This window comes from Stegostoma tigrinum, chromosome 49, assembly GCF_030684315.1.
Source record: "Stegostoma tigrinum isolate sSteTig4 chromosome 49, sSteTig4.hap1, whole genome shotgun sequence".
Taxonomy (NCBI): domain Eukaryota; kingdom Metazoa; phylum Chordata; class Chondrichthyes; order Orectolobiformes; family Stegostomatidae; genus Stegostoma; species Stegostoma tigrinum.
In genome coordinates, this window is record NC_081402.1 from 2,394,311 (window position 1) to 2,419,227 (window position 24,917).

The window sequence follows — 24,917 nt, forward strand, 5'->3', positions numbered from 1 at the left end:
TCACATTCTCGCTTCTACATTCCTGTTCTCTCTTACTCACTCCCCCTTCCTTCCTGTCCCCACACTCCCTTCCTTGCTCTGTCTCTCACCCTTCCCCTTTCTCCCTGTTTTAGTTTCGGCTCTTTTCCTGCATTCTGTTCCTCTCCCACCATTCCCCACATGGTTGGGAGAGACTCCAGGAGAAAAGTGTTTTGCCTTACCGACCCTCACTCAGTAGCTCTGAGTCCCAAAAAAGAGATTGTTAAGGAAGGGAAGGGTCTGAGGTCTAGTTTTGTTCTACCACCGCCGCTCCCCCCACCCCCCCCCCCCGCCCCCAGCACCTGGTTGAGTGCGAAGGTGAGGGTCAGTTACCTTGCAGAGTCTCTACAGTCGGTTCTCCTGAACTTGGTATCAGCTGGGAACTCTCATTAGCACTGAATTCATCACCAATAAGGGAACGCTGGCTATCTGAGGAATGGCCACCTCCACACCTGTTATCTGGGTGAAGGCAGAAAGAGAGAGAGTGAGACAGAGAGAAGAAGGTGAGGTTAGATATCATCACAACAAGCGGGAAAGCAAAAGAACTTCCGGAAATCGGGAAACAAATTGGAAATTGCTGCAAAAATCTCAGTGGGTCTGGCAGCATCTGTGTGGGACAGAGAGAAGAACAGAGTTAATGTTACAAGCTATAGGCACAGAAAGTGCTGGAGGGACTCAGCAGGTCTGTGCAGAGAGAGAGAGAGTTAATGTTACAGGCTATAGGCACAGAAAGTGCTGGAGGAACTCAGCAGGTCTGTGCAGAGAGAGAGAGTTAATGTTACAGGCTATAGGCACAGAAAGTGCTGGAGGAACTCAGCAGGTCTGTGCAGAGAGAGAGAGTTAATGTTACAGGCTATAGGCACAGAAAGTGCTGGAGGAACTCAGCAGGTCTGTGCAGAGAGAGAGAGAGTTAATGTTACAGGCTATAGGCACAGAAAGTGCTGGAGGAACTCAGCAGGTCTGTGCAGAGAGAGAGAGAGTTAATGTTACAGGCTATAGGCACAGAAAGTGCTGGAGGAACTCAGCAGGTCTGTGCAGAGAGAGAGAGAGTTAATGTTACAGGCTATAGGCACAGAAAGTGCTGGAGGAACTCAGCAGGTCTGTGCAGAGAGAGAGAGAGTTAATGTTACAGGCTATAGGCACAGAAAGTGCTGGAGGGACTCAGCAGGTCTCTGCAGAAAGACAGAAAAACAGAGTTACTGTTTCGGATCCAGTGAGCCTTCCTCAGAATGGATAGTAAATAATTGGCAGGAGGTGGGTTTGGGAGAGGGGATGGAGTGCGCCCTGGGTCTCCCTAATACTTGCAAGGAAAAGACAGAAAGTCTGTAGTTGGAATGTCGAATGAAGATGAAGTGGAACTGGGGCTGTGGAGGGGTGGGGAGGGCAGCTCTGAGCCAGCGTGAGGCGCTGCTGGTCAGAGGTGTGGGCGCCGCCAGACCTGCTGAGTTTCTCCGGCTATTTCTCATTTTGTCACACCGGATGGGGACAGGACGAGGCCGTTCAGCCCCACCATCCTCCATTGCAATGTCTCCACACCACTTCTCGCCCTCTGTCGACCTCCCCTCCCTCCTCAATCACAAATTTCCCGAGCTCGGCTTCACTAGCGTAAGAGGGCATTTGGAAAGCTTTATTTGTCAGTGCGTCGAACGTAGATGCCATGTTGCGGCCGTCCGAGACATAGATGAGGGCCATTACTAACTCCTCTAGCAGCCCATCCCATACGCATCACCCTCCTGCGTGAAAAAGTTACGCCTTAGATCCCGTCTAGATCTCCCACTGCCCCACGACCCCCTCACCTCAAACCCTGTGGCCTCCTAGTTTTGGATTCCCTTACTCTTGGGGGGGGGGGGGGGGGGGGGGGAAGAAAATAAAAAGATGTCGGGCTATTCACCCCGTCCGTGCCCCCTCATCATTTTGTGACGTAAGGTCACCCCCACCCCCCCCTCAGCCCCCGTCATGCCAGCCTCTCCCTGCAGCTGGCGACGCCCCTCAGAAATCTGACACGGCCGTGCATCAGACGCTGTGAACGAAGTGAACGAAGCCAGAAGCCACTCAATCAAGGAGAAAAATTACTGACACGACGGTAAAAATTAGTTGAGTGGAAGCCAAAGTAAGGATAAAGTCTAGGTATGCAACTGAGCAGGATGTCGCTGGCGGCATTTCACTTGCATTTGTGTTACAGCCTCAGTTCGTCGCATTATTTATTCACGACTTGGATAATGGCAAAGAAAGGCACATCTCCAAATATGCTGACGGCATAAAGTCAGACGATGCTGTCGACACATCGACTAAGCGTGTCTGAGGTTGTCCTTTCTGTAACTGAGCAATGGACAGATCAGGGTCCTACTCTCGGTACAAACTCAGAAGTTGCTGGAAAAGCTCAGCAGGTCTGGCTGCATCCGTGGAGGAGAAAACAGAGTTAAGGTTTTGGGTCTGGTGACCCCACCTCAGAGCCCTGCTCTAGGTAGACTGGTTAGCAAGATGAGGTCACAGGGAGAGTTAGCCATTTGGATACAGAACTGGCTGGAAGGTAGGAGACATAGGGGGCTGGTGGAGGGTTGTTTTCGGGCTGGACGCCTGTGACCAGTGGCGTGCCCCAGGGATAGGTGCTGGGCCCACTGCTGTTTGTCACTTACATAAATGATGTGGATGTGAACATGAGGAGGGTCTGGTTAGTGGGTGCGCAGACGGCACCAGCATTCAGGGGGTGTAGGGGGCAGCGAAGGGGGTTACCTCAGGGAACAACAGGACCTGGATCAGATGGGCTGAAGGGGGGCAGATGGGGTTTAATTTAGATAAATGGGAAAGGCACATCAGGGGCAGGAGTTACACACTTCATGAGAAAGTCCTGGGGGGGTGTCGCTGAACAGAGAGGCCTCGGGGGGTCTCGGGTACATAGTCCCTTGAAAGTGGAGCCGCAGGTAGACAGGGTGGTGGGGGGGGGTTTGGGACGCTCGCCTTTATCGGTCATTGCGTTGAGTGTAGGAGTCGGGAGGGTCGTGTATTGGTGAGGCCACTTTGGAAATACTGCGTCCAATCCCAGTCTCCCTGCTACAGGAAGGATGTTGGGAAAGGAGTTCGGAAAAGGATGTCGGAGGGTTTGAGTGACAGGGAGAGGCCGGGGGCTGTTTTCCCCGGAGCATCGGAGACTGATGGGGGGACCTTATAGAGGTTTATAAACCCATGAGGGGCATGGAGAGGGGGAATAGGGAAGGTCTTTACCCCCAGGTGGAGGGGGTCCAAAGCTAGAGGGGCACAGGTTTAAGGTGGGAGGGGGGAAGGGACCTGAGGGGCAACGTTTTCACGCAGGGGGTGGTGCGTGTGTGGAACGAGGAAGTGGGTGGGGGCTGGTACAGTGACAGCATTTAACAGGCATCGGGATGGGGACGTGGATAAGGAAGGGTTTAGAGGGATCGGGGCCACATGCTGACAAATGGGACTGGGATTAGTGTAGGATATCTGGGTCGGCACGGACGGGTTGGACCAAAGTGTTTATTTGCATGCTGCACAGCTCAATGACTCCTAAGTTACGCTGCAGATATGCAAAACCCTGAGTCGACCTCACTTGGAGCAATGTGAGCAGATTTGGGGACCACACCTTAGGAAGGGTGTATTGACCCTGGAGGGAGTACAATGTAAGGCTTCAGGAACAATACCTACACCTCAGGGGTTAAGTTATGAGGAGAGACGATAAAATGAGGCAAGTTTTCTCCAGAATTTATAATGTCAACGGGCGAGCTGTTCAAAGTCTTCAAAATATTAATGATAAAAGACAGGGTAAATAATGATAAACTATTTCAGAGCTAGGGGGCATAGTCTGAGAATGAGGGCCTGGCCGTACAGGGGAGAAGTTGAGAGGCGCTTCCACGCACAGAGGTTGGGGAGATGTTTCGAACCAATTCCATTTTTCTTCTACACGCTGCCTCTGTGTCCCATTCACATTGCAATGGTCCCAAATAAAACTGTAAACAATTTCGAGGAATCTCACCTTCGCAGCAAAGAGTCAACCTTTTCTTTGCCCCAGCAACATCCTCGGCAGATACTCAATACCACCCCCCAAGCGAAGTGCCACCCCCTGCTTTAGCTCTGCAATTTCTTACTTAACTGACTCTTTCCAGTTTTGACGGCTTAGAGCCTTCTTTCCACCTCTGATGACCTGAAGCTCTCCTCAGTTCTGACAGACTTGACAATGTCCACACAATCTCTCATAGCTTGGAGACGTTGCAAACCAAGATCTGGGGTGAAACTACTCCTTCTGAACTGAAACCCCACTTCTGAGCTGAACTAGAAAAAACAGTAGCTGGTCAGATTTTGCTGTCCGTCGTCAGCATTTTAACATCATCAAAACTATGTCAATTAACTGCACAGGAGTCCAGATTTAACGCAAGTCACACACTTTCTTGGAAATGATACATTTACTTCTGAGATGATGCTTTCATTTTTAAAAGCTTACTTTGTCCGTGTTTTTTAAATGAAGAGAGGTTGTAAGGCAGAGGTGGTGAGCTGGCTACTGAAGACGACATGAGTACACAGCTAGGTTTGTTTCAACATCCTGAAGAGGTGCAGCCAGCTCTCTCAAATCTGAAATTCTGCATTTAATTTCTTCTTCAGTAACATCAGAAGACATTGGGGGTCTTAAAACAGGCTGTCTCCTGGTTGCTATTCTCTCTGAACCTACCCCCGACATTTCTTCCTCCTGGTTTGGAGAACTGCATGTGAGAATTTTGTGATCAGTGATAATGGGAACTGCAGATGCTGGAGAATCCAAGATAACAAAGTGTGAAGCTGGATGAACACAGCAGGCCAAGCAGCATCTTAGGAGCACAAAATCCCCGCCTCCCTAACCTGTTCTTCCTCCCACCTATCCCCTCATTCCCCATGCCACCTCTTACCTACTAGCCTCATCCCGTCCCCTTGACCTGTCTGTCCTCCCCGGACTGACCTATCCCCTCCCTACCTCCCCACCTATACTCTACTCTCCACCTATCTTCTCCTCTCTCCATCTTCGATCCACCTCCCCCTCTCTCTCTATTTATTTCAGAATCCTCTCCCCATCCCCTTTTCTGATGAAGGGTCTAGGCCTGAAACGTCAGCTTTTGTGCTCCTAAGATGCTGCTTGGCCTGCTGTGTTCATCCAGCTCCACACTTTGTTATCTCTGTGAGAATTTTGTGTCTGAGTTTGCCGAGGGCTGTGTGTAAGGGATGTTACTACAATGGAACAGTTAAACAGTAATAGGCACTGTATCTATTACTCGATTAAGTTTCCCAATTGTTTGGCTATTCCAAATTCCTCTTCCTTTTGTTTGTATTTTAATCATTGTGTTTAAATAAATTGTGTTTTTCTTCATGTTGAGTAGTTTGACCAGTCGCGTTGCATCTGGAACTCGGCACTTTGCATCCACCTTTAAAATAAGAAAAGTCTAGGCTACCCGCTTAAAACTATTGAGGGGCTTCTGGTCCGGTTCATAACACTTCCCTATTCCAAATGACTTTCTGACCTCTTGAAAAAGAAAATTATCTTCGTGGAACTAAATGCAGAATTTATGTTGCCTCCACTTTAAAAATCCAAAGTCCCAACTTATGACACTTGGATTATATGAACGTGACGCGGACAGTGGCTTCTGTTTTGAAGAACCAATCTACAAGCTTTACAAAAGTGTCCTTCATATTATCCTGAGGTAGTTAAGAACTGTTGATGCTGGAGTCGGGGATAACACAGCGTGGGAGCTGGGTGAACACAGCAGGCCAGGCAGCGTCAGAGGAGCAGGAAAGCCGAGGTTTCGGGTCAGAATGTGAAGTAGGGTCCGGACCCGAAACGTGGACTACCCTGCTCCTCTGATGCTGCCTGGCCTTCATGTTATCCTGTAAGCTGAACAGGTATGCCACAGCTATCGCAGACTTCATTAGTAGAAGGCTATGTGCCGAAGGAGTCTGTTCTGATGTTTCCCCAAACCGGAAACCATGGGTGAACCGGGAGATCCACCCCCGGGTGACCCTGAGCTATGCAGGAAATCCATGTATGACCTTCCCAAGGCCATAAGGGGAGCCAAGAGGCAATACCAAACTAAGATTGAGACCCAGACCAAGCGCAAGTTGTTTCCAGGCAAGGCTCAAACAACATAGTGGGCTACAAAGCAGAGAAATATCAAACGGAAACCGACAGGACTGCGGAATGTTGTAAGGAACAATGACAAACCTGCTGGAGAGGCTCAGCAGGTCTGGCAGCCTCTGTGGAGGACAAAGCAGAGCCAACGCTTCAGGTCCAGGGACCCTTCCTTATGGAATCTCAGGTGGAGTTGAATCTAGGCAAGTGTGAGGTGCTGCACTTTGGGAGATCAACCATTACAGTTAATGGCAGGTCCCTGAACAGCCCTGATGTACAGAGAGATCTTGGGGTTTAAAAGCCCACAGCTCCCTGTTAAGTAGCCAAGCAAGTAGTTTGGGTGGTAAAAAGGCTTGCCTTTGTTGGTCAGGGGAATTGAGTACATGAGCCAGGATGTTGCGTTGCAGCTTTGTAAGACTTGGGTTAGGCCGTGCTTAGATCGTTGCGTTCGATTCTGGTCGCCATGTTACAGGAAGGGTGTGGCGGCTTGGAGAGGGTCCGGGAGACATTTACCAGGATCCTGCCTGGGACTAGAGGGTACGAAGGAGAGGCTAGAAAAACTCGGTTCGTTTCGTCTGGAGCGGGCGGGGCCCGAGGGGAGACTAGGCCGAATTTTAGAAAATTATGAGATGCACAAATAGGTCACAATCTTTCTCCCCCAGAGTTGAGATGTCGAAAACTACGCATTTAAGGTGAGGGTGGGGGAAAGGTGGCGTGAGGGGCAAAGTTTTGTACACAGAGTGTGTGGAACGCTCTGCCTGGGAATGGTGGTGGAGGAGGTAGAGGCGATAGGGGCATGTGAGGGGCTTTTAGACAAGAGCAAGGGTGTGCAAGGAACAGAGGGATATGGACCAAGGGCAGGCCGAAGGGATTGGCTTCATTTGGCATCACGTTCAACGTAGCATCGTGGGCCGAAGGGCCCGTTCCTGTGCTGTACCCGACTATGTTCTGAAGCGAAGTCGAACAGAATTGAGCACATCCTTACCCCTCCTCCCCCCGAAGAGTTCAATCCATTCTACTCTCAATTTCAACAGAAGGTTCTAGATAACAAGGACACCTGCATCAGGCTCGTACAATTATAATTCCGCCTTCAACACCACAATTCCAGACAAAGCCATCTCTAAACACCGAGGCCTCAGCTCGAAACACCTCTGCAACTGGATCCTTGACTTCCTGACCCATTGTCCGCAATCAGCAGCGGTTCAAGAAGGCAGCTCGCCCCCGAACCTTCTCAAGGTTTGGGGGGGGGGGGGCGGCAGCTAGGGATGGGCCAATAAATGCTGGGCCCAGTCAGCGACACCCACACCCCGCAAAATGAAAAAGCAATTTAAAAACGGGTGACAACTGCTCAACCCCAGTGCCCCTCAAGGCCGCACACTCAGCCACCACCCCCCTTCTATACTCCTTACACATGCCTTGTGTGGCCAAATTCTGTCCCAATTCCAACATTGCTGCAGATTCCACTATTGCGGGTCGGATCTCGGTGAGGCAGCATTGAGGAAGGAGATTGAGTGCTTAGTGGCAGAGTGTAAAGATATCAATCTCTCCTTCAGCATCAGCAAAACCAAGGATTTGGTCATTGACTTCAGGAAGTGGAGAGGACCGCTGCATCAGTGGCGCTGGAGTGGAGATGGTCAACAGCGTCAGGTTCCTGGGAGTGAGGATCACCAACAATTTGTCCTGGTCCACCCACATTGACACGACAGTCAAGAAAGCACAACGTCACCGCTACTTCCTCAGAAGGCTAAGGAAATTCAGCATGTCTGCAAGGATGCTTACCAACTTTTAAACGAAGCACCACAGAAAACATCCTATCCGGGTATATCACAGCGTGGTATGGCAAACTGATCTTCCCAAGACTGCAAGAAACTACAGAAAGCTGTGAACACAGCCCAGTTCTTCATGCGAACCAGCCTCCCATCCATTGACTCCATCTCCGCCTCCCGCTTCCTTGGGAAGGCAGCCAACATACTGCTAGGACATGCAGATCCCTCCACACTGTTTCCACAAAAGGCACATTTTTTTATTGGTCCTGCCAGACCGGGCAAGTTTGCATTTTTGCACGTCATGCACCGTCTAGCCAAAGGTTCCTCCCCACTCTGGGACCTCGGCACAAACATCTTCATCCATGTTTCATCAACGACCTTCCCTCCATCAGAAGGTCAGAAGTAGGATGACTGTACAATGTTCAGCACCATTCGCGACTCCGCAGACGCTGAAGCAGTCCCCGTTCACCTGCAACAAGATCTGGGCAGTATCCAGGCTCCGGGCTGACAAGTGGCAAGTGACGTTTGCGCCACACAAATGCCAGGCTATGCCCATCACCAATAAGAGACAATCTAATCAGTATCCCTGGGCCATCACTGAATCTTCTACTATCAATATCTGGCTTGATCGAGGTGTACAAAATGGTCAGAAGTATAGAGTGGACAGCCAGAGGCTTTTCCCTAGGGTGGAGGTAGCTATTACGAGGGGACATAGTTTTAAAGTGAGTGCAGGTAGATATAGGGGAGACGTCAGAGGTAGGTTCTTTACTCAGAGAGTGGTCGGGGCGTGGAATGCATCGCCGGAGAGGGTAGTGGAGTCGGCCTCATTAGGGGCACTGAATCGGCTATTAGACAGGAATATGGATGATAGTATAAGGTAGGGGTGGAGGTTAGATAGACCTTAGGATTAGGGTAAACGTTTGGCGCAACATCGTGGGCCGAATGGCCTGTACTGTGCTGTACTGTTCTATGTTCTAATATCCTGGGGAGGTTACCATTTCTATTAAGAGAAATTTAACCATCACCCCTTGACGTTTGATGGCGTTACCATCACACCTCCCCCCCCCCCCCCCCACCCCGCACCCACTATCAACATCCTGGGAGTTACCATTAACCAGAAACTCAACTGGACCCACCACATAAACACAGCGGCTGCAAGAGCAGGCCAGAGGCTGGGAATCCTGCAGCGAGTGACTCCCTTCCTGACTCCCCAAAGCATGTCCCACCATCCACAAGGCACAAGCCAGGAGTGGGATGGAATACTCCCCACTTGTCCCTGGATGGGTGCAGCCCCCAACAACACTCAAGAAGCTCGACACCAGCCAGGACAAAGCAGCCGCTTGATTGGCACCACCTCCACAAGGATCCACTCCCTCCCGCACCGACGCTCAGTCGCAGCAGTGTGTACCCTCTACAAGATGCCCTGCAGAAATTCACCAGAGATCCTCAGGCAGCACCTTCCAAACCCCACGGCCACTTCCATCCAGAAGGACATAGGCAGCAGATACATGGGAACACCAGCCCCTGCAAGGTCCCCTCCGAGCCACCCACCATCCTGACTTGGAAATACATCGCCGTTCCTTCACTGTTGCTGGGCCAAAACCCTGGAATTTCCTCCCTAAGGGCATGGGGGGGGGGGTCAACCCACAGCAGGAGGACTGCAGCGGTTCAAGAAGGCAGCTCACCCCCACCTTCTCAAGGGGCAACTAGGGACAGGGCAATAAATGCTGGGGCCAGCCAGCGACACCCACACGAGAGAAAAAACAAAGCATACCCTATGCAAGGCAGGGAGCTGGGTGAACACAGCAGGCCCAGCAGCATCAGAGGAGCAGGAAAGCTAACGTTTTGGGCCTAGACCCTTCTTTACCCAGAACGTCAGCCTTCCTGCTCCTCTGATGTTGCTGGGCCTGCTGTGTTCATCCAGCTCCACACCTTGTTATCTCGGATTCTCCAGCATCTGCAGCTCCTGTTGTCTCTGAAACATACCTCTATGCAATTTGCTCTCCTAGCCAGCAGCTTATTTGGGTCCAATGCTTGGTCCCTCCATTGGACACATTCATATGGACGGTCCCAGCTTTATTCCTTTTCTGACTGAAAACCTCTACCGGGTCTCCCTCTCTCAGCCGCCTCCTCTCTGGGGGAGAACAGTCTCCCAAACATCTTCAGTTCTCTCCTCATCGCCGACATTCCTCATCCCCCCTGGAACTGGTGAATCAGTTCTGTACTCTCTCTGTCTCTGTTTGTCTCTCTCTTTCTGTGTCTCTCTCGCTCTCTGTCTATCTCTTGTCTCTCTCCTCTCTCTCTCCGTCTCTCTCTCTCGGTCTCCCTACCTCTGTCTCTCTCTCTTCCTCTGTCTCTCTCTCTGTTTCTCTTTCTGTCTCTCTGTCTCTATCTCTCTCCCACTGTTTCTTTCTGTTTCTATCTCTCTCTCTCACTCTATCTCTGTCTCTTTCTCTGTCTCTGTCTTGCTCTCTCTGCCTCTACCTCTCTTTCTGTCTCTGTCTCTATCTCTCTCTGTCTGTCTCGATCTCACTCTGTCACTCTCTCTGCAGTGTGTTCCTTTCCAATAATGTGGCTCCCAGCTGAGATCTAACCAGTGTCTTCAACAAGTTCGACCTCACCTCCTCACTCTCGTGCTCTACGTTTTCTGTTAATAAAAGCGAGGGCACTGCGTGCTTTATTCACCGAGAGGCATGGAACGAGGGGAGAGGACAAGCAGGGGGAAGAGTGAACAGCTCTGGTCAGAAATGACAAAGCAGTCCGTGGTGGCTGATAGCCCTTACCTGGCCTGGGACTGCGCGGGTAGATGAGATTAGAGAGCTAAATGCACAGCTCAAGGATTTGTACAAAGAGGATAATAAAGTGTGGAGCTGGATGGACACAGCAGGCCAAGCAGCATCTCAGGAGCACCAAAACTGACGTTTCAGCCTAGACACTTCATCAGAGAGGGGGATGGGGAGAGGGCTCTGAAAAATAGGGAGAGCAGTTCCCTCTCCCCATCCCCCTCTCTGATGAAGGGTCTTGGCACGAAACGTCAGCTTTTGTGCTCCTGAGATGCTGCTTGGCCTGCTGTGTCCATCCAGCTTCACACCTTGTTATCTCGCATCCGCAGTTCCCATTATCTTTGTACAAAGAAGAGTTTGGATTCCAGTGCCCTGGTAGCCCATGTGTCTGGAGTAGCGGACAGAGTTTGAACTGAAGTCTCGGCTTAGTATGAGGGAAGATGCAAAATGTGTGAGAGAGGGGGGAAACCGATAGTCTGAGGGTGGCACAGGGCAACAGAGAGAATACCAGATTCTGAGTGTGGTTCGAGGCCTCAAAGGGAATGAAAACCTACTGGTTCTGAACCCACGCAGCATCTGGCACTGCTCCTGTCTCTGTATCCCGCTGGGAATCCCGCACACTGCTCCTGTCTCTGTATCCCGCTGGGAATCCCGGGCACGGCTCCCATCTCTGTATCCCACTGGGAATCCCGCTCACTGCTCCCGTCTCTGTATCCCACTGGGAATCCCGCACACTGCTCCCGTCTCTGTATCCCGCTGGGACTCCCGCACACTGCTCCCGTCTCTGTATCCCGCTGGGAATCCCGCACACTGCTCCCGTCTCTGTATCCCGCTGGGACTCCCTCGTGCTGCTCCCGTTTCTGTATCCCGCTGGGAATCCTGCTCACTGCTCCCATCTCTGTATCCTGCTGGGAATCCCGTGCACTGCTCCTATCTCTGTATCGCACTGGGAATCCCGTGCATTGTTCCCGTCTCTGTATCCCACTGGGAATCCTGCGTTCAGTTCACATCTCTATATCATGCTGGGAATTCCGCGCACTTTTCCCGTCTCTGTATCCTGCTGGGAATCCTGCGCACTGTTCCCATCTCTGTATCCCACTGGGAATCCTGTGTTCAGTTCCCATCTCTATATCCCGCTGGGAATTCCATGCACTGTTCCCGTCTCTGTATCCTGCTGGGAATCCCGTGCACTGTTCCCATTTCTGCATCCCACTGGGAATCCTGTGCACTGCTCCCATCTCTGTATCCTGCTGGAAAGCCTGTGCTCAGTTCCCACCTCTGTACCCCAATGGGAATTCTGTGCTCAGTTTCTATCTACATATCTCACAGGAAGTACAGTGCCCACAGGGAATCCTCTGCACTTTTTCTATCTCCAAATCCACTTGGAATACTGTGTATACTTCCGGTCTGCTCTTCCCACTGGGATTATTGTACACAGTTCCCATCTCCCTCTCTCACTGGGAAAACAGTGCACAGTTCCCATCTCCCTACTGCACTAGGAATACTGAACACAGTTCCTGTCTTCCTATCCCACTGGGAATATTGTGCACAGTTCCCATCTCCCTACCCCAAAGGGAGTACCATGCACAGTTCTTGTCTCCCTATCTCACTGGGAATTCTGTGCACAGTTCCCAGCTCCCTGTCTCATTGGAAATATCGTAAACAATTCCTTTCTCTGTATCCCACTGGGAATACTGTGCAAAGTTCCTGTCTCTGTACTCACTGGTAATACCATACACAGTTCCCATTTCCCTATCCACTGGTGGTACTGTGCACAATTCCCATATCCCTATCCTACTGGAATACCATACACAGTTCCCTTCTCCCTGCCCCGCTGGGAATACGTGCACAGTTCCCTTCTCCCTGTCCCTCTGGGAATAGTGCACACTGTGGTGAGGTTGGGAACTCCATCAATCGCCTCCGATTCCTGTAAACTGAGCTAATCCAAGGACCCAGATTCCAGAGGCAAGGAATCTGGATACCACTCACCGCGGCGGGAGCTCGCTCTCCCGGGTTCCGGCTGGGTCTGGATTCCCGGGGAATCGACGTGCACTTTCTCCGACTGCGCCATCTGGCTGGTCGCTAGTGGACGTGGAAAGGAATTGAACCTGAGGAGCAGCCAACTGGGACGACCAGCGGCCTGTGGGGGTAGGAATAGAAAGGGGAAGGGGGCAGAGCGGGGAGAGAGGGAGGGGGGGAGAGTAGGAGGGAAAGGGGGAGTGGGAGGAAGATGGAGAGGGGCAGAGAGGAGGAGAGAGACAGAGGGAAGGGGGAGACGGAGGAGGGTGGGGAGAGAGCCAGAGAGGGGAGAGTAGGAGGGAAAGGGGGATGGGGAGGAAGATGGAGAGGGGCGGTGAGGGGGAGAAAGACAGAGGGAGGGGAGCGAGGGAGTGCGGGAGAGAGAAGGGAGAGAGAGGGTGGAGAGGGGCAGAGAAGAGGAGGGTGAGAGAGAATGAGACAGGGACAGGGAGAGACAGAAAGAGGGAGAGACAGAGAATGAGAGAGGGAGGGGAGAGACAGAGGGGGACAGGAGATGGAAGATGGGGGGGGGAGAGAGAGAGAGAGAGAGAGAGAGAGAGAGAGAGAGACAGAGAGAGAGAGAGAGAGACAGAGAGCGAGAGTGTGAGGAAGAGTGAGAGGGAGAGAGGAACAGGGAGACAGGAGAGAGAGAGGGAGAGGGAGAGAGTGAGAAAGAGATAGGAAGAGGGAGGGGGGGAGAGAGGGAGAGGTAGACCGGAAGAGGGAGGGGGACAGGAAGAGGAGGGAGAGAGATAGAAAGGGGGAGGGAGAGAGAGAAACAGGGAGAGTCACAGGGAGTGGGAGGGAGAGAGGGAGGGAAAGGGAAAGAGATAGACGGAGAGAGGGTGTGGAAGGGAGGGGGGAGAGGCGGAGAGGGAGGGAAGGACAGAGGGAGAGAGAGAGATAGAGGGGGAGAGACAGAGGGGAGAGAGGGGGAAGAAGAGAGAGGCAGAATGGGAGAGAGAGGGAGGGAGTGAGGGAACGAGAGAGAGGGAGGGATACAGAGAGAGGGAAGGGAGTGAAAATGAGGCCGCATTGTCCACTTTCCAACGCTCCCTCCCCCACCCCCACCTCAAGCCCACTCACCACAGGAGCCTTTCACTTCACTCCTGGGGCTGAGGCCATTCCCATATACTATCTCCAACACAAACTTAAAGCCTATTGTTTCTCAACATTAATGGTCCCTTTTCACACTCTCCCACCATTCTATCCCCACCAAGCACTCAGCACGGGGTTAGATACAGAGTAAAGCTCCCTCTACATTATACCCCTCCCCCAACCAAACATTTTCAGCACAGGGACAGGATGGGGTGAAATAAGTGATATTGGGACTCGTGTGCAGATTGATAGAGAGTGATGGGGAGAGACTGGGGCAGTGGGATTAGTTTGGGGATGGATACAGGGCTATGGGGAGGGAGCGGGGGCAGTGGGATTAGTTTGGGGACGGATACAGGGCTATGGGGAGGGAGCGGGGGCAGTGGGATTAGTTTGGGGACGGATACAGGGCTATGGGGAGGGAGCGGGGGCAGTGGGATTAGTTTGGGGATGGATACAGGGCTATGGGGAGGGAGCGGGGCAGTGGGATTAGTTTGGGGATGGATACAGGGCTATGGGGAGGGAGCGGGGCAGTGGGATTGGTTTAGGGATGGATACAGGGCTATGGGGAGGGAGCGGGGGCAGTGGGATTAGTTTGGGGATGGATACAGGGCTATAGGGAGGGAGCGGGGCAGTGGGATTAGTTTGGGGATGGATACAGGGCTATGGGGAGGGAGCGGGGCAGTGGGATTAGTTTGGGGATGGATACAGGGCTATGGGGAGGGAGCGGGGGCAGTGGGATTAGTCTGGGGACGGATACAGGGCTGTGGGGAGGGAGCGGGCAGTGGGATTAGTTTGGGGACGGATACGGGGCGATGGGGAGGGAGCGGGGCAGTGGGATTAGTTTGGGGACGGATACGGGGCTATGGGGAGGGAGCGGGGCAGTGGGATTAGTTTTGGGACGGATACAGGGCTGTGGGGAGGGAGCGGGGGCAGTGGGATTAGTTTGGGGACAGATACAGGGCTATGGGGAGGGAGCGGGGCAGTGGGATTAGTTTTGGGACGGATACAGGGCTGTGGGGAGGGAGCGGGGGCAGTGGGATTAGTTTGGGGACAGATACAGGGCTATGGGGAGGGAGCGGGGCAGTGGGATTAGTTTGGGGACGGATACAGGCCCCGCTCCCTCCCCACAGCCCTGTATCCGTCCCCAAACTAATCCCACTGCCCCCGCTCCCTCCCCATAGCCCTGTATCCGTCCCCAAACTAATCCCACTGCCCCCTCCCTCCCCATAGCCCCGTATCCGTCCCCAAACTAATCCCACTGCCCCGCTCCCTCCCCATAGCCCCGTATCCGTCCCCAAACTAATCTCACTGCCCCCTCCCTCCCCATAGCCCCGTATCCGTCCCCAAACTAATCCCACTGCCCCACTCCCTCACCATAGCCCTGTATCCGTCCCCAAAGTAATCCCACTGCCCCCGCTCCCTCCCCATAGCCCTGTATCCGTCCCCAAACTAATCCCACTGCCCCCGCTCCCTCCCGATAGCCCTGTATCCGTCCCCAAACTAATCCCACTGCCCCCTCCCTCCCCATAGCCCCGTATCCGTCCCCAAACGAATCCCACTGCCCCGCTCCCTCCCCATAGCCCTGTATCCGTCCCCAAACTAATCCCACTGCCCCTCTCCCTCCCCATAGCCCCGTATCCGTCCCCAAACTAATCCCACTGCCCCACTCCCTCCCCATAGCAACGTAACCATCCCCCAAACTAATCCCACTGCACCTCGCTCCCTCCCCATAGCCCTGTATCCGTCCACCAAACTAATCCCACTGCCCCGTTCCCTCCCCATAGTCCTGTCTCCATCCCCAAACTAATCCCACTGCCCCCGCTCCCTCCCCATAGCCCTGTATCCATCCTCAAACTAATCCTACTGCCCCGCTCCCTCCCGAAAGCCCCGTATCGATCCCCAAATTAATCCCACTGCCCCACACCCTCCCCATAGCCCTGTATCCATCCCCAAACTAATCCCACTGCCCCGCTCCCTCCCCATAGCCCTGTATCCGTCCCCAAACTAATCCCACTGCCCCGCTTTCTCTGTGAGAGTGTGTGCATGAGAGAGAGAGAGTGAGAGAGAGAGAGAGAGAGAGAGACAGGGTGTGTATGTGTGTGTGCATGTGCGAGAGAGTGTGTGAGTGAGAGACAGAGTGAGTGAGTGTGTGAGGCAGAGTGAATGTGTGTGTGATTGTGTGAGATAGTGAGTGAGTGTGTGTGAGACTGAGTGTGTGTGAGAGATTGAGTGAGTGTCTGTGTGTGAGACAGTGAATGTGTGTGCGCGTGAGTGAGAGAGTGAGTGAGTGTGGGTGTGTGTGTGAGTGTTTGTGAGTGTGTGTGTGTGAGTGTGGGTGTGAGACACTGAGTGTGTGTGTGTGTGAGAGAGTGAGTGAGTGTGGGTGTATGTGAGTGTTTGTGAGTGTGGGTGTGTGTGTGAATGTGGGTGTGTGTGTGTGCATGCGTGTGCGAGTGTATGTGAGAGTGAGTGAGTGTGAGTACGTGTGTAAGTGTGTGTGAGAGTGTGTTTGAGTGTGTGAGTGTGTGTAAGTGTGTGTTTGAGTGTGAGTGTGTTTGAGTGTGTGTATGTCTAAGTGTGAGTGTGCGTGTGTGTATGAGTATGAGTGTGAGTGTGTACGTGTGAGTGTGTGTGTGTGTGTGTGTGTAAGTGTGAGTGAGTGCGTAAGTGTGTGTGTGTGTGAGTGTGAGTGTGTGTGAGTGTGAGTGTGAGTGAGTGTGAGTGTCTCTCTCAGGCCCCGCTGTCTGACTGTGCCCACGAGGAAACCTGCAGCACAGCAGCACAATACAAAGCCAGGAGGCTGCAGCAGTCAGGCTGGTTTCACTGGGAATCTTACCTTTCACTCCCAGATCGACAGAGCTCACTGCACATGAAAAACGCAGTCCTTTCTTTCTCCACCAAGACTGTTTGGCTGTGAGTGTCCTCACTTTACAGGGAGATCTCTTCTACCTGCTGCTTCCCCGCATGTGAGGCGAACTCCTTCGGCTCCCTCTCCGGTGTCTCTGTCTCTCCCTGTACGTCTGTCTCTCTTTCTCTACCCCTCTGCAAGGCTGTCTCTGTCGCTCCTTCTTTCACCTTGCTTTCTGTGATATCTCTCTCTCTCTCTCTCACAAACACTTCTCTCCTGTCTCTCTCCCTCCCTCTGTCTCTCTCTCTCTTCCTCTGACCTATCACTTGTTCTCTCACCTAGCTATCTCTCTTTATATCCCCTCTGTCACTCCTTCTCTCTGCTCTGTGTCTCTCCCTTTCTCTCTGACTCTTCCTTTCTCTCCCCGTCTCGGTCTCTCACTGTTCTCTCTTTCTCTATCGCTTCCCGGCTCTGACCTGTGTCTGTCTCTGACGCTTTGTACCTCTCTCTCTGTCTTTCTCCTTTTCTGTCACTCTCTCCCTTTAACCTGTGTGTGTCTCTCTCTCTCTCTATCACTCACTTTCTGTAGCTCTGTCTCTTTTCCTTTATCTATCGCTGTCCCCCTCTACCCTCTCTCTCTCTCTCTGTCTGTGTCTCTCACAGTCTGTCGCTCTCTCTATCCCTGGCTCTGTGTCTCTCGCTCTCCGCAATATCTCTCTCTGCTGTCCCTCTCGGTCTGAGTTGATACCAGCTGGCTGTCCAGTTGTGAGCGGAGTGGATGGGAGGGTGAAGTTCCGGTCTTGTGTGGCTCTGTGTGTTTGTGTGTGTGTGAAACACTCACTGACAGCAGACTCACTGACTGTCTGAGCGACACCTCCCCTCTGCTTGGAACGGCTCAGTAAAGAGCCTGGAGCTTCCCTTCAGCAATATCACAGCAGCTCAGGGAGTGGGAGAATATCCCGCAGGAGCTGGGAAAGGAGAGAGAGAGAGAGAGAGAGACGGGGAGAGAGATTGAGCAGTTGGGAAGGGGGGGAGAGAGAGCGGGAGAGTGTGGAACTGGGAGAGAGAGGGGAGGGATAGAGGGTGACAGAGAGGGAGAGAGAAGAAGAGACAGCGGGAGAGAGAGGGAGATAGAGAGCGGGAGGGGGCAGGAGGGAGAGCAAGAGAATGGATATTAACAAGACAGAGGGAGGAGGAGAATGAGGGAGAGGGATGGGGATGGAGAGAGTGAGAGATGGAGTGGGATAGAAACAGAGGAAGTGAGATGGGGGATGGGTGAAACAGGGGGAGATGGAGGGATGGAGAGGAAGGGACGGAGGGGAGAGAGAGAGAGAGGGGACAGAGGGGAGGGAGTGGGAGGGAGAGAGAAGGAGGGAGAGAAAGAGGAGAGAGAGAGAGAGATCGTGAGAGGGAGGAGTGAGATGGAGGGAGGGGAGAGTGGGAGGGAGGACAGAGAGAGGGAGAGAGGAAGAGAGGGATGCAAAAAGAGAGGGAGGAGTGAGAGAGAGAGAGATGGAGAGCAGGTCACAGGCAGAGAGGTGGGGGAGCGAGAGAGAGAGGGAGGGAGTAAGGAGAGAAGCTGGGGCAAAGAAACGGGAGGGGGAGGGGTGAAGGAGAGGGAGAGAGAGAGAGAGAGGGAGAGAGAGAGAGAGGGGGAGAGGGAGAGAGAGGAGAGTGGGCTTGGAGACAGGGATAGAGAAAGGTGAAAGAGAGAGGTAGGGAGGGGGAGAGGGAGAGAGACTGGGAGAGAGAAAAGGAGAGAGGGAGTGGGAGGGAGAAGGGGATCAACAGAGATGGGAGGGGGGGGGACAGTAGGGAGGCGGAGACAGTGGGGGGGGAACAGTGGGGGGGGGAACAGTGGGGGGGGGACAGTGGGAGGGGGACAGTGTGGGGGGGGACAGTGGAGGGGACAGTGGGGGGGGACAGTGGCGGGGGGGACAGTGGAGGGGGACAGTGTGGGGGGGGGGACAGTGGGAGGGGGACAGTGGGGGGGGGACAGTGGGGGGGGACAGTGGGGGGGGACAGTGGGGGGGGACAGTGGGGGGGGACAGTGGGGGGGGGGGACAGTGGGAGGGGGACAGTGGGGGGGGGACAGTGGGGGGGGGACAGTGGGGGGGGGGGACAGTGGGGGGGGAGACAGTGGGGGGGGACAGTGGGGGGGGGGAGTGGGGGGGGGGACTAGTGGGGGGGACAGTGGGGGGGGACAGTTGGGGGGACAGTGGGGGGGACAGTGGGGGGGGGGGGACAGTGGGGGGGACAGTGGGGGGGGGACAGTGGGGGGGGGACAGTGGGGGGGGACAGTGGGGGGTGACAGTGGGGGGACAGTGGAGAGGGGACAGTGGGGGGTGACAGTGGGGGGGGGAACTGTGGGGTGGGGGGGACAGTGGGAGGCAGAGACAGTGAGAGAGAAACAGAGAGGGCAGGAGATGGAGAATGGGGCCAGAAGAAAAATAGAGTGGGAAGGGAGGTGGTGAAAGAGAGCAAGAGTCAGAGGAAGGGAAGAGAGGGAGAGGAAGGGGGGAGAGAGGAATGGGGGGGGGAGAGAGAGAGAGAGAGAGAGAGAGAGGGAGAGAGAGAGAGAGAGAGAGAGAGGAGAGAGGGGGAGAGAGAGGAAGGGGAGAGAGAGAGAGATGAAGGGGGAGAGAGAGGAAGGGGAGAGAGAGAGAGATGAAGGGGAGAGGGGGCGAGAGGGGAAGGGGAGAGAGGGGAGAGAGGGGAAGGGGAGAGAGAGAGAGAGGAAGGGGAGAGAGGGGAAAGGGGAGAGAGAGAGAGGAAGGGGAGAGAGAGAGAGAGGAAAGAGAGAGAGAAAGAGAGAGGAAGGGAAGAGAGGGGAAGGGGAGACAGGGGAGAGAGAGGCGGGGGATAGAATGTGTGGAAGCTGGCAATTCAGCCACTGAGTGCAGGCTGACCTTCCAAAGAGCACAGGAATGGAGGTGGTGGGGAACTGGGGGTGGGGGGGGGGGGTTTGCAAGGTGAGAAAGGGAGCGGGAGAGAGAGAAGGAGAAGGAGCGGGAAAGAGGGAGGAAAAGAGAGAGTTGGTGAAAGTATCACAGAGACAGAGAGAGAGGGAGAGGGACAGAGCGTGAGACAGAGAAAGAGAGAGGACAGATGGAGAGAGAGACAGAAAGAGAAAGCAACAGAAAGGGGAGAGAGACTCGGAAAGAAAGGCTAGGAGCCAGACAAGAACCGTCCTCCACAGAAGACCTACCAGAAAGTGAGGAGGGATGGTGCGGGGGGGAAATAGAGAGAGAGACCAAGAGACAGAGGGGCACAGAGACAGACGGACAGAGAGTGAGGGAGAGAGAGACGTAACGGCAGAGACACAAAACAAAAGAGAAACGATGGCAAAGAACATGGACACGGAGAGAGAGAGAGAGAGAGAGAGAGAGAGAGTGAGAGAGAGAGACCGACCAACAGACTGAGAGGCGAAGAAATGATAAAAGAGGGGGGAGAGACAGAGAGACACAGAGCTGTAAAGTCAAAGCCGAGGAATCAGCGCTGTCGGAGGGTCAGCGCCGAGGGAGCGGGCGCTGTCGGAGGGTCAGAGCCGAGGGAGCGGGCGCTGTCGGAGGGTCAGTGCCGAGGGAGCGGGCTCTGTCGGAGGGTCAGTGCCGAGGGAGCGGGCGCTGTCGGAGGGTCAGCGCCGAGGGAGCGGGTGCTGTCGGAGGGTCAGCGCCGAGGGAGCGGGCGCTGTCGGAGGGGTCAGCGCCGAGGGGAGTGGGCGCTGTCGGAGGGGCCGCGCCGAGGGAGTGGGCGCTGTCGGAGGGGCCCGCGCCGAGGGGAGTGGGCCGCTGTCGGAGCTAACATATTGGAACAACAACCTTCAGGCCACATCTTCCAGTTTTGTTCCTCTATCAGTATCCGATGGTTGCTATTGGGTGGAGCATTGCGGGGGGAGGATTACGTCTGAGGGTGATCCCTCTGGTGTCCGGCACTCGGAATCTATCCCTGAGCCAATGGCCCAGTGCTGAAGGGAAATAAAGCAGATGGTATCAGGGCATTTTTTGCCGTGGCTTTCTGTGGGAGCTTGCTGTCTTCCTATTCTTGTTCTGGACTGAGAAAAATGCTAAGACAAGGAGTTGGAGAATTGCAGCGACCAGGGAGGATGGTACCGGGGTGATCCATTTCCCACTGGATGTTCCTGGTCTCGTGGCACCCACTTGGCAATGTCTCCAGGGTTTTGTCCGCAGCCCAACCTCGGCACCTTAACACCATCTAATTCACCCGTGATCTGTACCCTCCGATTGCATTTGGATGTCTATCGGGGCTGCTGCTCAAATCGGACGGTCCATGCTGTCGTTTGGCCATCATTATGAAGCCAGCCAACTACTTCAGCAAACATGGCCTCCCACTCCTATAACAAACATGGGCACCTTCTCCAACAACAAACATGACTGCCCTGTCCCATAACAAACGTGGCTGCCATCTCCTATAACAAACATGGGCACCTTCTCCAACAACAAACATGACTGCCCTGTCCCATAACAAACGTGGCTGCCATCTCCTATAACAAACATGGGCACCTTCTCCAACAACAAACATGACTGCCCTGTCCCATAACAAACGTGGCTGCCATCTCCCTATAACAAACATGGCCGACCTCTCCTCCAATAAACATGGCCACTCACTCCACAACAAACATGGCCGTACTCACTCACAACAATCATAGCCACACTCTCCCACTAGAAATATGGCCGCTCTCTCCACTGCAAACATAGCCATACTCTCCCATAATGAATATGGCTGCTCTCTCCCACTGCAAACATAGCCCATACTCTCCCATAATGAATATGGCTGCTCTCTCCCACTGCAAACATAGCCATACTCTCCCATAATGAATATGGCTGCTCCTCTCCCACTGCAAACATAGCCACACTCTCCCACAATGAACATGGTCGCTCTCTCCCACTGCAAACATAGCCACACTCTCCACACAAGAAATATGGCCGCTCTCTCCAATGAAAACATAGCCACACTCTCCCCACAATGAACATGGCTGCTCTCTCCCACTGCAAACATAGCCACACTCTCCCACAAGAAATATGGTCGCTCTCTCCCACTGCAAACATAGCCATACTCTCCCACAACGAACATGGCCGCTCTCTCCCACTGCAAACATAGCCACACTCTCCCACAAGAAATATGGTCGCTCTCTCCCACTGCAAACATAGCCATACTCTCCCACAACGGAACATGGCCGCTCTCTCCCACTGCAAACATAGCCACACTCTCCCACAAGAAATATGGTCGCTCTCTCCCACTGCAAACATAGCCACACTCTCCCACTAGAAATATGGTCGCTCTCTCCCACTGCAATACATAGCCATACTCTCCCACTAGAAATATGGTCGCTCTCTCCACTGCAAACATAGCCATACTCTCCCACAACGAACATGGCCGCTCTCTCCCACTGCAAACGTAGCCAACACTCTCCCACAAGAAATATGGTCGCTTTCTCCCACTGCAAACATAGCCATACTCTCCCACAACGAACATGGCCGCTCTCTCCCACTGCAAACATAGCCACACTCTCCCACAAGAAATATGGTCGCTCTCTCCCACTGCAAACATAGCCACACTCTCCCACAACGAACATGGCCCGCTCCTCTCCCACTGCAAACATAGCCACACTCTCCCACAAGAAATATGGCCGCTCTCTCCCACTGCAAACGTAGCCACACGTCTGCCCACAAGAAATATGGCCGCTCTCTCCCACTGCAAACATAGCCACACTCTCCCACAATGAACATGGCCGCTCTCTCCCACTGCAAAACATAGCCACACTCTCCCACTAGAAATATGGCCGCTCCATCCCACAGCAAACATAGCCACCACTCTCCCACTAGAAATATGGTCGCTCTCTCTCCCCACTGCAAACATAGTCACACTCTCCCACAATGAACATGGCCGCTCTCTCCCACATGCAAACATAGCCATACTCTCCCACAACGAACATGGCCGCTCTCTCCCACTGCAAACATAGCCACACTCTCCCCACAAGAAAATATGGTTCGCTCTCTCCCACTGCAAACATAGCCACACTCTCCCACAACGAACATGGCCGCTCTCTCCCACTGCAAACATAGCCACACTCTCCCACAAGAAATATGGCCGCTCTCTCCCACTGCAAACGTAGCCACACTCTCCCACAAGAAATATGGCCGCTCTCTCCCACTGCCAACATAGCCACACTCTCCCACTAGAAATATGGCCACTCTCTCCCACTGCAAACATGGCCATAATCTCTCACAACAAACATAGCCTCACTCCCACAACAAACATGCTGCCTTCTCCCACTACAAACATGGCCGTACTCTCTGACAACAAACATAGCCTCACTCCCACAACAAACATGGCTGTCTTCTCCCACTACAAACATGCCGTACTCTCTGACAACAAACATAGCCAAACTCACGGAGTAGAAAATAGCAGCCAAGCAGCATCTCAGGAGCACAAAAGCTGACGTTTCGGGCCTAGACCCTTCATCAGAGAGGGGGATGGGGAGAGGGAACTGGAATAAATAGGGAGAGAGGGGGAGGCGGACCGAAGAAGGAGAGTAAAGAAGATAGGTGGAGAGGAGAGTATAGGTAGGGAGGTAGGGAGGGGATAGGTCAGTCCAGGGAAGACGGACAGGTCAAGGAGGTGGGATGAGGTTAGTAGGTAGCTGGGGGTGCGGCTTGGGGTGGGAGGAAGGGATGGGTGAGAGGAAGAACTGGTTAGGGAGGCAGAGACAGGTTGGACTGGTTTTGGGATGCAGTGGGTGGGGGGGGAAGAGCTGGGCTGGTTGTGTGGTGCAGTGGGGGGAGGGGACGAACTGGGCTGGTTTAGGGATGCGGTGGGTGGAAGGGGAGATTTTGAAACTGGTGAAGTCCACATTGATACCATTGGGCTGCAGGGTTCCCAGGCGGAATATGAGTTGCTGTTCCTGCAACCTTCGGGTGGCATCATTGTGGCAGTGCAGGAGGCCCATGATGGACATGTCATCTAGAGAATGGGAGGGGGAGTGGAAATGGTTTGCGACTGGGAGGTGCAGTTGTTTGTTGCGAACTGAGGCAGAGGTGCCTGGTGCGGCTTCCTCTACATTGCGGAGGTGTTCTGCAAAGCGGTCCCCCAAGCCTCCGCTTGGTTTCCCCAATGTAGAGGAAGCCGCACCGGGCACCTCCGCTCAGTTCGCAACAAACAACTGCACCTCCCAGTCGCAAACCATTTCCACTCCCCCTCCCATTCTCTAGATGACGTGTCCATCATGGGCCTCCTGCACTGCCACAATGATGCCTCCCGAAGGTTGCAGGAACAGCAACTCATATTCCGCCTGGGAACCCTGCAGCCATATGGTATCAATGTGGACTTCACCAGTTTCAAAATCTCCCCTTCCCCCACTGCATCCCTAAACCAGCCCAGTTCGTCCCCTCCCCCCACTGCACCACACAACCAGCCAGCTCTTCCCCCCCCACCCACTGCATCCCAAAACCAGTCCAACCTGTCTCTGCCTCCCTAACCGGTTCTTCCTCTCACCCATCCCTTCCTCCCACCCCAAGCCGCACCCCCAGCTACCTACTAACCTCATCCCACCTCCTTGACCTGTCCGTCTTCCCTGGACTGACCTATCCCCTCCCTACCTCCCCACCTACACCCTCTCCACCTATCTTCTTTACTCTCCATCTTCGGTCCGCCTCCCCCTCTCTCCCTATTTATTCCAGTTCCCTCCCCCATCCCCCTCTCTGATGAAGGTCTAGGCCCGAAACGTCAGCTTTTGTGCTCCTGAGATGCTGCTGGGCCTGCTGTGTTCATCCATGCCTCACATTTTATTATCGTGGAATTCTCCAGCATCTGCAGTTCCCATTATCACGGAGTAGAAATATGGACGCTCACTCCCCCTGCAAACATAGCCACACTCTCCCACAACGAATATGGCCGCTCTCTCCCACTGCAAACATAGCCACACTCTCCCACAAGAAATATGGCCGCTCTCTCCCAATGAAAACATAGCCACACTCTCCCACAAGAAATATGGCCGCTCTCTCCCACTGCAAACATAGCCATACTCTCCCACTAGAAATATGGCCGCTCACTCCCCCTGCAAACATAGCCACACTCTCCCACAATGAACATGGCCGTCTCTCCCACTGCAAACATGGACACACTCTCCCACAAGAAATATGGCCGCTCTCTCCCACTGCAAACATAGCCATACTCTCCCACTGCAAACATAGCCACACTCTCCCACAACGAATATGGCCGCTCTCTCCCACTGCAAACATAGCCATACTCTCCCACAAGAA

General features: G+C 53.7%; 1 protein-coding gene across 2 annotated transcripts in view; it reads right to left on the reverse strand.

Annotated features, from left to right (window-relative positions):
• The window catches only part of LOC132207488 (myoD family inhibitor domain-containing protein-like), an 81,089-nt gene extending 63,549 nt beyond the window's left edge, over positions 1-17,540 (reverse strand). For both annotated transcript variants that reach the window (XM_059643175.1, XM_059643174.1), the window contains exons 1-3: positions 16,624-17,540; positions 12,660-12,810; positions 352-477 (exon numbers count right to left, since the gene is read on the reverse strand). In XM_059643175.1, the coding sequence (XP_059499158.1) occupies positions 352-477; positions 12,660-12,741 (208 nt within the window). In that variant the 5' untranslated portion in view covers positions 12,742-12,810; positions 16,624-17,540. The remainder of the gene's footprint in view (positions 1-351; positions 478-12,659; positions 12,811-16,623) is intronic.
• Positions 17,541-24,917: the final 7,377 nt, after the last annotated feature.